The 13,810-nt window shown below is 42.7% G+C and overlaps 1 protein-coding gene across 1 annotated transcript in view; it reads left to right on the forward strand.

The window, feature by feature from the left end:
- Nucleotides 1-7,598: 7,598 nt before the first annotated feature.
- NDUFA12 (NADH:ubiquinone oxidoreductase subunit A12) overlaps nt 7,599-13,810 on the forward strand; it is a 25,503-nt gene continuing 19,291 nt past the window's right edge. The window contains exons 1-3 of the mRNA XM_003783347.2: nt 7,599-7,711; nt 8,586-8,668; nt 12,737-12,824. Coding sequence (XP_003783395.1) covers nt 7,626-7,711; nt 8,586-8,668; nt 12,737-12,824 — 257 coding nt within the window. The 5' untranslated portion in view covers nt 7,599-7,625. The remainder of the gene's footprint in view (nt 7,712-8,585; nt 8,669-12,736; nt 12,825-13,810) is intronic.

Raw genomic sequence — 13,810 nt, forward strand, 5'->3', positions numbered from 1 at the left:
TTTTTTTTTTTTTTTGAGACATAGTCTCACTTTGTTGCCCCAAAGTGCTATGGTGTCCCAGCTCACAGCAACCTCAAACTCTTGGGCTTACGTAATTCTCTTGCCTTAGTCTCTCATGTAGCTGAGACTAGATGTACCCACCACAGTGCCTGGCTACTTTTAGAGACAGGGTCTCTCTCTAGCTTAGGCTGGGCTCCAACTCATAAGTTTAGGAGATCTGCCTGCCTCGACCTCCCAAAGCACTGAGATTACAGGCATGAGCCACCACACCCACCTCAACACGTGTTCAATTTTAAAGATGATGGCGAGGCTCGGCGCCTGTGGCTCAAGCAGCTAAGATGCCAGCCACATACACCTGAGCTGGCAGGTTTGAATCCAGCCGGGCCCGCCAAACAACAATGACGGCTGCAACCAAAAAATAACCAGGCGTTGTGGTGGTGCCTGTAGTCCCAGCTACTTGGGAGGTGGAGGCAAGGAGTCCGGGAGTTGGAGGTTGCTGTGAGCTGTGATGCCACAGCACTCTACCCAGTGTGACAGCTTGAGGCTTTGTCTCAAAAAAAAAAAAAAAATTATAAAGATGATGCCGAACCCCAACAAAGAACAACCAAAAAGCCCAGATAAATCCTTAGGAAACTTTAGAATTTTAAAGAAACAAAGAAAAATCTGAAAAACTTAAAAGAAAAAAATTTCTTACAAAATAATATCAGATTGGAAGCAATATTCTCTTAAACTGTTTTAGATATTAGAGGGCAATGGAGAAATGCTTCTAAAGGTCTGTGGGGAAATAATTTAGAATCGAGGATTTTATGACCAGGTAATGATTAACCAAGAGGGAAGTTCTACCTCTAGCATGCATTGTGAAAAATACAAATCTGAAGAATATGCTCAACCAAAACACCAAAATCAAACATGGAAGCAAACCTAAGAGACAGAATTCTTTTTTTTTTTATGTAGAGACAGAGTCTCACTTTATCGCCTTTGGTAGAATGCTATGGTGTCACAGCTCACAGCAACCTTCAACTCCTGGGCTTCGGCAATTCTCTTGCCTCAGACTCCCAAGGAGCTGGGACTACAGGCGCCTGCCACAATGCCCGCCTATTTTTTTGTTGCAGTCTGGCCAGAGCCGGGTTTGAACCTGCCACCCTCGGTATATGGAGCCGGCATCCTACCTACTAAGCCCCAGCTGCCACCTTAAGAGACAGGATTCTAAGAAGGAAAAATATGCAGGATCCAAGATGTAGTAAGACGCATTCATCCAGAAACACAACAAAAAAATTCCAGAGTATCATTCAACTGGGCATTAGGCCTAAAGACAATTCATCAAATTAGATTAGTAAATTAGAATGTTCTATAAAAAAATTGTGCAAGGGTTCAGCGCCTGTGGCTCAAGTGGCTGAGGCGCCAGCCACATAGACCCGAGCTGGCCGGTTTGAATCCAGCCCAGGCCCGTCAAACAACAATGACGACTGCAACCAGAAAATAGCCCAGCGTTGTGGCAGACGCCTGCAGTCCCAGCTACTTGGGAGGCAGAGGCAGGAGACTCACTTGATCCCAGGAGTTGGAGGTTGCTGTGAGCTGTGATGCCATATCACCTTACCCAGGGCGACAGCTTGAGGCTCTGTCTCAAAAAAAAAAAAACAAAATTGTGCAAGAAGGTATATGCCTCTTTTGTTAAGTAATCTATCAAACTAACATTATTGAGAATTTAAGATATACTAGACACTGTGTGAAGTCTTATGTGCCTTATTTAATGCTCAATGATCCCTTGAGGTAGGTAATATTAGCAACCCTATTTTACATATGAGTAAACTGAGTCTTAAGCAACTTGCCCAATATAACTAGCTAGTGGCAGAGTTAAGATCTGAGCAACCATAAACCCTGGAGTAAGGTTTCTTTCCTAGAGAAACAGCTGATTGCGGATCCAGGCCAGAAAATGTGTAAGATGAGCAGAGAACATTTTATCACTCCAAAAATTTAAGTTATCAAAGATCACTGGATCCCAGCTCGGTGCCTGTAGCTCAGCGGCTGAGGTGCCAGCCATATACACCAAAGCTGGTGGGTTCGAGTCCAGCCTGGGCCTGCCAAACAACAGTGACAACTACAACCAAAAAATAGCCAGGTATTGTGGCAGGCACCTGTAGTCCCAGCTACTTGGGAGGCTGAGGCAAAAGAAGTGCTTAAGCCAAGAGTTTGAGGTTGCTGTGAGCTGTGATGCCACAGCATTCTACTGAGGGCGACATAGCGAGACTGTGTCTCAGAAAAAAAGATCACTGGGTCCTGGGTCAAGGACTCAGAAACCAACCTGAGGAAGTTCCTACTTGCCAAAAACAAAACAACTTGGTAATTATAATCATAACTGTAATATATTGAAATGCATGGAACATCTAAGTCCATGAGTACATAATAATTATGAAATTGTAGGACATGATCACCACAAAGAAAATAATCTATAGAAGAAACAGAAGAAAAGGAAAAGGACTTGCAAATAGCTACAAAAAATGAACACAAAAGGCAGCAAAAGAGGAAAGGGGCAAAATAACTAGAGGTGGTCCCTGAGTTACGGACATAACACATTCCTGGGAACGTCTTTAGGTCGGGTTTGTATGTAACTGGGATCCCTGATGAACAGCACATATGTAGTAATAACAACAGCACTATAATGGCTCATGTGATAATAATAATACAGTGTAATGGCTGGTGCCTGTGGCTCAAGTGACTAAGGTGCCAGCCACATACACCTGAGCTGGCAAATCCAACCCGGGCCCATCAAACAACAATGTTGGCTGCAACCAAAAAATAGCTGGGCATTGTGGCAGGCACCTATAATCCCAGCTACTTGGGAGGCAGAGGCAGGAGAATCACTTGAGCCCAGGAGTTGGAGGTTGCTGTGAGCTGTGATGCTACAGCACTCTACCCAGGGCCACAGCTTGAGGCTCTGTCTCAAAAAATAAATATATAATAATAATACAATGTAATACTGTAGTAATAATAATACCCCATACTATAATAATAAGTTACAGAAACTATTGTGGTCTTTTAATTCAAACAAATAGAACATAAAAACAAACTCATGCAAAAAATTTAGGTAGGAGATAGAAGAAATTTCAGTTAATGGTCACCTAAAGTTGCAATGTCTTGCTTACTTAAAGAGTCATTTTTGAAGCAAGAAGGTAGACTGACATTAATCGGATTGAGGGAAGAAGGTAGACTGACATTAATCAGATTGAGGGAAGAAGGTAAACTGACATTAATCAGAAGATGATGCCAGTAACTCAGCAACAACCAAAATTGGGTGCCTGTAGCTCAGTGGTTGGAGCACTGGCCCTGTGCACCAGGGATGGCAGGCTCAAACCGGGCCCAGGCCTCTTAACAACAACAACAAAAAAAAAAACCCAACAACCACAGTCCTGATTTAAAAATGGGCAAAGAATTTGAATAGACATTTCTTCAAGGAAGATAGAAAGATGACCAACAAGCATACAGAAAAGATGATCAACATCAGCAGTCAGGTAAAAGCAAATGAAAGTCACAAGGAGGTATCACCTCACACCCATTAAGATGGCCATTCTCTGGTGGTGCCTGTGGCTCAGTGGGTAGGGTGCTGGCCCTATATACCAAGGGTGATGGGTTCAAACCCTGCCCCAACCAAACTGCAACAAAAAATAGCTGGGCATTGTGGTGGGCACCTGTAGTCCCAGCTACTCAAGAGGCTGAGGCAGGAGAATCGCCTAAGCCCAGGGAGTTGGAGGTTGCTGTGAGCTGTGATGCCACAGCATTCTACGGAGGGCAATAAAGTGGGACTTTGTCTCTAAAAAAAAAAAAGGCCATTCTCCAAAGCAAACAGAAGATAATGAATTTTGGTGAGGATGTGGAAAAACTGGAACTTTCGTGCACTGTTGGTGAGAATGTAAAATGATGCAGCCACTATGGAAAAAAGATTCCTAAAAAAAAAAAAAAAATTAGGTCAGGCCCAGTAGCTCATCCTCGTAAACTACCAGTGTGGGAGGCTGAGGAAGGAACATCACTTATGGCCAGGGGTTCCAGACAAGGCTAAGCAACAAGCAAAACCCCATGTCTATCAAGAATAGAAAAATTAGCCAGGCATGGTGGCACACACCTGCAGACTCACATACTTGGGAGGCCAAGGCAGGAGGATCACTTGAGTCCAGGAGACTGAGGTTGCAGTGAGCTGTGATGATGCCACTGCACCTTCTACCCTCAGTAACAAAGTGCGACCATGTCTCAAAAAAGAAAGAAAAATAGGGCAGCATCTGTGGCTCAATGAGTAGGGCGCTGGCCCCATATACCAAGGGTGGCAGGTTTGAACTCAGCCCCAGACAAACTGCAACAAAAAATAGCCAGGCGTTGTGGAGGTGCCTTGTGGTCCCAGCTACTCAGGAGGCTGAGGCAAGAGAATCACCTCAGCCCCAGAGCTGGAGGTTGCTGTGAGCTGTGTGATGCCAACAGCACTCTACTGAGGGCGATAAAGTGAGACTCTGTCTCTACAAAAAAATAATAAAATAAAAAGAGAGAGAGAGAGAAAAGAAAAAGGAAAAAATCCTGTCACGTATTACAACATGGATGCAACTTGTGGATATTATGCTAAGTAAAATAAGCCAGTCACAAAAAGACAAAGACTGCATTATTTCACTTATCTGAAGTATGTAAAGCTGTCAAACTCTCAGAAACAAAATAGAATGGTGGTTCCCGGGGGGGAAATGTTGTTCAATGGGCATAGGGTTTGAATTTTGCGAGATGAGTAAGTTCTAGAGATTTGTTTCACAACAATGTGCATGTAATTCATACTGCATACTAATGTATAATTTAAAAAGGGTTACAGTGGTAAGTTCTGGTTTGTGTATTTTTTACTACAAAAAAAATGCAAAGAAAAGTGTTAAATAAGGGAGAGAATCAAGCACCTGTCCTGCCTTTCCTATATTCACTGTGTCTCAGGAACCAAATATTTGGAGAGAGATTTCTCTTTATAAAAGAATTGTGGTTAAGAAAAGAATGGGCTGGGCATGGTGGCTCATGCCTATAATCCCAGCACTCTGGGAGGCTAAGGGAGGTGGATTGCCTGAGCTTATAGGTTTCAGACCAGCCTGAGCAAGAGCAAGACCTTGTCTCTAAAAATAGCTGGGTGACGCCACCTGTAGCTCAAGGAATAGGGCATAGGCCCCATATATCAGGGGTGGCAGGTTCGAACCTAGCACCAATCAAAAACTGCACAAAATAAATAAATAAATAAAAATAGCTAGGCGTTGTGGTAAGCACCCGTAGTCCAGCTATATGAGAGGCTAAGGCAATAGAATCACTTGAGCCCAAGAGTTTGAGTTTGCTGTGAGCTATGACGATACGACACTCTACCAAGGGCAATAAAGTGAGACTGTCTCAAAAAGAAAAAGTATGCATACATATTGGAATATGTAAATGAATATATACTCAATCTATATTGACTATATTGAAATATTTCAGGTAGAGTTTTTAAAATATGGAAAATAAAGTACATAAAAGTCGCATTTAAGGCCAGGTACAGAGGTTCAGACATTTAAACATAAATTCAAATGTGCTTGATTTTGAGCAATTGATGGAGCCTAAGAAAATTTGATCCTGATATTTGGAAGTTTCCCTTTCGGGGGTTGAAGATTTACTAACATAAAATTACATTCATTCTCAGTGTCCAATCATATTACTTGGTTCTTTCAAGAAATAATATTGTTTCAGTTTCTAAAACTGTCTTACAGACAATTATGAAGGCTTGTAGTTATGGAACAGAATGTAAATCTCATAAATCTTGACATTTTAAATAAATGATGTAGGGTCTGAAAGAGCAAAGGGTGAAAAGAGATGAAGGAAGTGATCCTGGGCTAAATTTCTCATCTCAAATTGAGAACCAGGTTTTAAGGCATATTGTTTAGATAGCTGCTGGAAAATTAGAAACAATATCTTATCCCCTTCTTTATTATTTACAATTTTCAAATTTCATGCATGTTAGAGATGAGTGTTCACCTCTAAGCTGTTGAGCGGACCTGGTTCAGTTCACCCAGCAGAAAATACCAAGTTCAGCTGAGTCAAAGGGAGAGCAAGAAACTGGGGTAACTCCAATATAGCAGAAGGGAAGTAAAGTTTTTATTTAAGTGAAGTAAAAGAGTATATAATATTTAAACGAAAAAGAAAGATAAACACAGACTTCTCTTTTTTTTTTTTGAGACAGAGCCTCAAGCTATCCCCCTGGGTAGAGTACCATGGCATCACAGCTCACAGCAACCTCCAACTCCTGGGCTTAAGCGAGTCTCCTGCCTCAGCCTCCCAAGTAGCTGGGACCACAGCCCCCCGCCACAACGCCCGGCCATTTTTTGGTTGCAGCCATCATTGTTGTTTGGCGGGCCGGAGCTGGGGATTCGAACCCGCCACCTTAGGTGTATGTGGCTGGCACCTTAGCCGCTTGAGCCACAGGCACCGAGCCTAAACACAGACTTTTCCAGGGAGCAGAAGAGGGTCCCGCTCGGGAGTGAGAGGAGAGGTCACACAAAGGCAGTACACCAATATAAGTACTTTAATCCCAATTCCGCCTACATTCATCTGTAAGAATTCCCATTGGTTCCCCTTAGGCCTTCAGGCATGCTATCATTTCATTGGTTATAGATTAGCTCAGTTGTCACATAAATCCAATTTTCTTTACTCTGTATCAATAATGAACTATTATTTTATTAGCAATGGTATGGCGTCTGTTAGTCTGATGTTTGTGGCAACCATGGTGTGCATTGTTCTGTGCCAAGGAGGCTTACCTTTGTTTTGGGGGGGGGGGGTTCATTCACAGGCCAGACATGGGTCACAGGCTAAAGTTACATTTTGCAGGAACAGCACAAACTAGGTCACACCCACCCCAAATTTGTTTTGCTTCAGGGGCCTTTATAACTTTCTTGTCCAGAAGGCCCTAATTCCCTCCCACCTCCCTGTAGCCTCTTTAACCTCCTTTCATCCCTAAACAATGCACGTATCACTTTTCCAATAAATTTGAAAAATATTTAAATTTTGAATTTTAACCTGGAGACAAAAACATCAACTCTAGTTCATGATACCTAATTTTATACTTTTTTAATTCCTCCTCCCTACTCACCAATCAACAGAACGCTAGTTCATGTACGCGATATCATAAGGACTCAACATGGAATGTACAATATTAGTATGTGGCCAACATCAAATTCCTTAATGGTATCCTTTTTCTGAAGTACCTTGGCGCTGTCAAGGTTCTTGGAAATAATCTGAGCCAGTTATTTTTAGACTGGGAAACTAAAGTTCCTAAAGGAGGAACCCTGGTCTGGGGAAGCCAAGTGCACGTGAGCTTTCTACCATACGGCCACCTGCAACACCTGAAAACTTAAATTTGCTTGGGAAGGAAACGTGTGGCTCCTATTTTGGAAGCTAAAACACGAGCGCACCTGCGAGCTCCCGCCATGCGCAAGCGCTGAGACACCTCCTCGTGAGCGCACCTGCGAGCTCCCGCTCTGCGCAAGCGCTGAGCCACCTCCTCGTGAGCGCGCGGAGCTCCCGGCCCCTGAGTTGCCGCTTCCGCCCGGCGGGTTTTGCGCGGTGCACCCGGGAGGCGGGGCCTGCCGGACAAGATGGAGATAGTGGAGGTCCTGAAGCGCGGCCTGGGGCAGATCCGTGGTCACGGCGGCCTCCGTGGCTATCTACGAGTATTTTTCAGGTAGGCTGCCAGCTACACGCTCTTGGCCTGTGGGGTTAAAGCTGCGCTGATTTCGTGGAAAGGGGCTCCGGCTTGAATCACCTTGGAGAATCCAGAGCTCTTGTCAAGGACAACTGGCCCAGTCTCTCACTTCAAATCCCCGGGCCGAGATCTCTATCCGGGATCACCCGGAGACAGGACTGAAGTCTACAGAGAGAGCTGTGACATGAGACTAAGGCATCTGGGCTGCACCCCTAACCGCGTCCTGGAGAGTAATGAGCACGACAAGACATTTATTCGGTGACCTTGGGAAAGTTTTTTCCCTGCACTAGCCGTTAATTCCTCTGTGTAGTAAGGCGGTCATCATAACGATCCCTACTAGTCCTGACATTCAGTGATCCCAGGAGCAGCGTCGTCCGCAGAAACCCAGGTGGAGACCCAGAGCCGAAAGGAAAGCGAGGAAACATTGTATCATTTTGACAAGATGAAGTACTTCGGTTTCCTGAAGATTCTGTTAACTTTTCGTGCCTCATGGCTTAGGGATAATAGATAAAAGTAGTTTTATAATTTGAAGATACTGCATTTGTTAGTGTAATTTAGGCAGATTAGTTGTATTAATTTGTCTTTTCTCGTTTTGTCTGCATAATACTGCGGGAAGCATGAACAGGGATTCTAGAGCTTTTAACCTAAAAGGTGATTCAACGTTGAGTGGTGAGAGCCTGGAGATGAAGGCTGAAAGTGTACAATCTGTGACAATGCCCACATTTTGGAAAATGATCGCCTCATTTTTCTAGTTGATGCAGCTGCTTTTGTATCTGAGAGCTGGTACTTTCATTTTATTTCCTTTTGTGTTTTGAGCAAAGAGTCATTCTGTCTTTTTCTTGGACATTCGCAGGGCAAATGATGTGAGGGTTGGTACATTAGTGGGACAAGACAAATATGGCAACAGATACTATGAAGACAACAAGCAATTTTTTGGTGAGTGTGGTTTTATTTGTGTGAATGATGGGATTGGGATTTGATTTGAGTCTATTTTCCATATTACACAAGTAATTTTTACAAAGTTCTTGAAAGGATGAAAAACTCAATAGAAATGTTTAAAGGGTTGGACACGGTGGCTCATGCCTATAATCCTAACACTCTGGGAGGCAGAGGCGGGTGGATTGCTTGAGCTCATGGACTGGGATTTGAGACTAGCCTGAGCAGTAGTGAGACCTTGTCTCTAAAAATAGGCGAGCCTTGTGTCTGGTGCCTGTAGTCCCAGCTACTTGGGAGGCTAAGACAAGAGAATCCTTTGAGTCCAAGAGTTGGAGGTTGCTCTGAGCTGTGATGCCTTGGCACTCTACAGAGGGCAACAAAGTGAGACTATCGTAAAAAAGAAAAAAGAAAGAAAAATTTAAAAAGATACTTAACAAAAAAAGATAACTAAATAGCCAATAGAGGCATGGAAAAATACTCATCCTCACTAGTAAGTAGAGAAACACAGCTTAAAAAGACAGTATTATCTTTTTTCACCTGTCAAATTTTGAAGTATTTTTCAAGCTGATAAATCCCAGTGTGGGGAAAGGCATAGGAATATATAGGTTAATCCAGTCTTTGGAGGACAAGTTGGTAATACCTATTAAAATTCACGTTGCATCTGTCTTTTGTCTTAGCACTTCCAAGAATTCATTCTACAGATAATTCTTGCAAATTGAAGACACCCATCACAGCACTGTTCTAGTAGTAAATTTCTAAAAGCAACATTAATGTACACAAGTTGGATAGTGATGAATTACACATTTTTTAGAAAAATGTATTGCGGCTCGGCGCCTATAGCTCAACTGGCTAAGGTGCCAGCCACGTACACCTAAGGTGGCGGGTTCGAATCCCCAGCCCGGACCCGCCAAACAACAATGACGGCTGCAACCAAAAAATAGCCAGGCGTTGTGGCAGGTGCCTGTGGTCCCAGCTACTTGGGAGGCGGAGGCAGGAGACTCGCTTGAGCCCAGGAGTTGGAGGTTGCTGTGAGCTGTAATGCCACGGCACTCTACCCAGGGGGACAGCTTGAGGCTCTGTCTCAAAAAAAAAAAAAAAAAAAAAGATAAAGAAAAATGTATTGCTATTACAAATGAGATAAATCTATAAATGTAGTAAACAGAGATGTCAAAGATAATGTGTGACATAAACAACTCGTGTTGCAGCTCGGTGCCTGTGGCTCAAGCGGCTAAGGCACCAGCCACATACACCTGAGCTGGTGGGTTGGAATCCAGCCGGGCCCGACAAACACAATGACACTGCAACCAAAAAATAAATAGCCCGGTGTTGTGGTGAGGGCCTATAGTCCCAGCTTCTTGGGAGGTGGAGGCAGGAGAATCGCTTGAGCCCAGGAGTTGGAGGTTGCTGTGAGCTGTGACGCCAGGGCAACAGCTTGGGGATATTTCTTAAGAGTATGTTAACTGTGTGTGGTTGCAATGGAAGCATGTTGGTCCTCAAGAGGTAAACAACAACTTATGTACTTTATAACCATAATACCTTTATGCCTTTTTTTTTTTTTTTGAGACAGAGTCTCTGGTACTCTAGCATCAATGATAGAGTGTCATGGCATCATAATTCACAGCAACCTCAAACTTCTGGGCTGAAGCAGTCCTCTTGCCTCAGCCTCTTAAGTAGTTGGAACTACAGGCATATGCTTTGATGCCTGGCTAATTTTTCTTTTCTTTCTTTCTTTTTTTTTTTGAGATAGTGCCTCATTTTGTTTCCCTGGATAGAGTGCCATGGTGTCATCATAGCTCACAGCAACCCTAGACACTTGGGCTCAAATGATCATCTTGCCTTAGCCTTCTGAGTCTAGCCTTGACACCAGACTAGTTTTTCTATTTCTATTTTTTTAGTAGAGATAGGGGTCTCAATCTTGTTCAGGCTGGTCTTGAACTCCTGAACTCAAGAGATCTGCCCGCCTGGGCTTCCTAGAGTGCTAGGATTACAGGTGTGAGACACTGCACCTGCCCCATAATAATTTTCACACTAACAAAGATTACAGAATTTTTGATAGACCTGGAATAGATGTGAAGAAATTATCTAAAAACTATTATTTTATGGATAAAGAAGGTGAGACTTAAGGAATTATCTAAATCGGAGGGACTTACTCAGGTAACACAAATAGTGGCAGAGCCACCTGAGGCAATATTTTTTCTACTCATCATTTTATTGTTACAAACTAATATTAAATGCCATCTTTTCTTCTGTCCCTTTGTTCTTTCCTCATATTGGAAATCACTATTTTTATTTTTTAAAAATTTATAAATGCTATTATAAAACATTAAAATCTAGTGTATGAAGTAAAAATGAAAACTCCCTCCCCTTGTAATTTCACAACTCTTTTAATAGTTTAGCCTGTGTGGATATTTAAGATTTTCTAATGAATATATAAACTTAACATTTGACCCTTGAACAATAAGGGTCTGAAATGTGTGGGTCCATATATGAGGATATATTTTTTTTTTTTGGACCAAATATCGATTGAAAATACAATAGAATCTCTGTAAATTGACTTCCTGAGGGAGTTAAACCAATCAACATATGGAGATTGTCATTACAGGCCTGCTGTACTGATATGTATATGTGGTGCATGTCCAGTCTATAAAAATTAGGTCAACTTGGGAGGTTCTACTGTACAGTTCTCCCAGATGTGAAGTATACTTACATGGAAGGCTGATTTTTCATATAGACAGGTGCTACAGAGCTGATTATAACATTTGAATATGTATAGATATTGGTATGCGGGAGGGTCCTAGAACTAGTATTCTAATTATACTGAAATATGACTGTACTTTTCTTTTAAATTCACAGAATTATGTTATGCATGTTTGTACCTTTTTTTTTTTTTTGAGACAGAGCCTCAGGCTATCCCCCTGGGTAGAGTGCTGTGGTATCACAGCTCACAGCAACCTCCAACTCCTGGGCTCAAGCGAGTCTCCTGCCTCAGCCTCCCAAGTAGCTGGGATCACAGGCACCCACCACAATGCCCAGCTATTTTTTGGTTGCAGCCGTCATTGTTGTTTTGGCAGGCCCCAGCTGGATTCAAACCCGCCACCTTAGGTGAATGTGGCTGGCACCTTAGCCACTTGAGTCAGAGGCGCCGAGCCTACATAGTATGCTCTTTCTAATAGCAACACAGTATTCCACTGATGGAAGAAACCATTATTTTTTCAAACATTTTACTATTGACATTTAGGTTGCCTTTGAATTTTGCTATGAAAAATAGTGCTATAGGCCAGGCACAGAGGCTGAGGCAGGTGGATTGCTTGAGCTCAGGAGTTTGAGAGCTGCTGAGCAAGGGCAAGACTTCATCTCTACTAAAAATAGAAAAAACTAGATAGGTGTTGTGGTGGGCCCCTGTAGTTCCAGTTACTCTGGAGGCTGAGGCAAAAGGATAGCTTGAGCCTAAGAGTTTGAGGTTGCTATGAGCTACAAGGACACCATGGCATTCAACCCAACATGACAGAGTGAGGCTCTGTCTCAAAAAATAAATAATGCTAATAATGCTATAGTATACTTGCTTATACTGACATTTTTATTTGTTTAAATATTCTAAAGATAAAATCCTGGAAATGAAATTGCTAACTCTCCAGTACAAACATTTAACATTTTGAGAGAAAGATATATATTGTAAGATTGTTAAGGTCCAGCTCCATCATCATAGCCTAACTCTATTGTCATGGCCTACAGTGTGAAAACCTTTTCCAAGGTCTCTTCATTTGCCTGCACATTCCCCTGCCTCACTAGAATGTAGTTTACCTTCAGTTTTCAGGATTGATTTCTCTAAAAGAAGCAGCCAGGGTGCTTTGCTGCCCAGCTGTGGTGGCAGCCAGGCTATTGATAAAACCTTACTACGCACTTCCTAGAGTTTGCCTTTCTAATGCACCCACAGTGTTAGTTTCTCTAAAATTTCTCTTACGTGAGAGAATGTAAAAGTCTTTTATTAACATAAGGGTTGTCTTCTTTTATATTATGCATTTATACTTTTTTAAAAAAGATTTTATTTCCTCACATCTTCCCACCTAGGCCGTCACCGGTGGGTTATATACACTACTGAAATGAATGGCAAAAACACCTTCTGGGATGTGGATGGAAGCATGGTGCCGCCTGAATGGTAAGCTAACTCAAGACTTTATCTTATTTAACTAGGCAATATTTGTTTATTACACACATATTTATTGAATATCTGTTTATGAGACAGGGATATTCTGAAAGCATCAGTCCTGCTTTCAGTGGTTGCATAATAAGTTACCTTAAAACTAAGTGGCTTAAAACAATTATTTATCTCTCATAGTTTTTGTGGGTCAGGAGTTCAGACAAGACAAAGCAGGGAATGGCTTATCTCTGTTCCTGGGTGTTTGGGCCTCAGTTGGAAGAGTCAAAGGCTGGACACTGGAATCATCCGAAGACTTGTTCACTTAGTATCTGGCAGTTAATGCTGGCCGTCAACTGGAGGAATAACTGGGGCTGTGGGTGGGAACATTTTCATGTTGCCTGAGCTTCCTCAGGCAAGTGTTTTGAGAGAGAGAGCCAGCTAGAAGCCATAGTGCCTTTCTAACTTAGTCTTAGAAATCACTCAGCATCACTTCCATTGGTTGAGGCAATAAGAAAGCCCTAGGCTGGGCGTGGTGGCACATGCCTATAATCCTAGTGCTCTAGAAGGCTGAGGCAGGTGGATAGCTTGAGCTCACAAGTTTGAGACAAGCCTGAGCAAAATGCAAGACTTTGTCTCTACTAAAAATAGAAAAACTGAGGCAAGAGAATCGTTTGAACCCTGGGCGGTGAGTAGGGCGCTGGCCCCATATACCAAGTGTGGTGGGTTCCAACCTGGCCCCAGCCAAACTGCAACAAAAAGATAGCTCCCTACTTGGGAGGCTGAGGCAAGAGAATCGCCTAAGCCCAAGTACTGGAGGTTGCCGTGAGCTGTGACACCATGGCACTATCAAGTGCGACAAAGAAAGACTCTGTCTCTTTAAAAAAAAAAGAGTGGCTCTCTTGAGCCCAAGAGTTGGAGGTTGCTGTGAGGTATGATGCCGTGGCATTCTACCCAGGGCAACAGCTAGAGACTCTGTTTCTTTTTCTTTTCTTTTTTTTTTTTTT

Source organism: Otolemur garnettii, unplaced genomic scaffold, assembly GCF_000181295.1.
Source record: "Otolemur garnettii isolate 467f Iridium unplaced genomic scaffold, OtoGar3 scaffold00007, whole genome shotgun sequence".
Taxonomy (NCBI): Eukaryota; Metazoa; Chordata; class Mammalia; order Primates; family Galagidae; genus Otolemur; species Otolemur garnettii.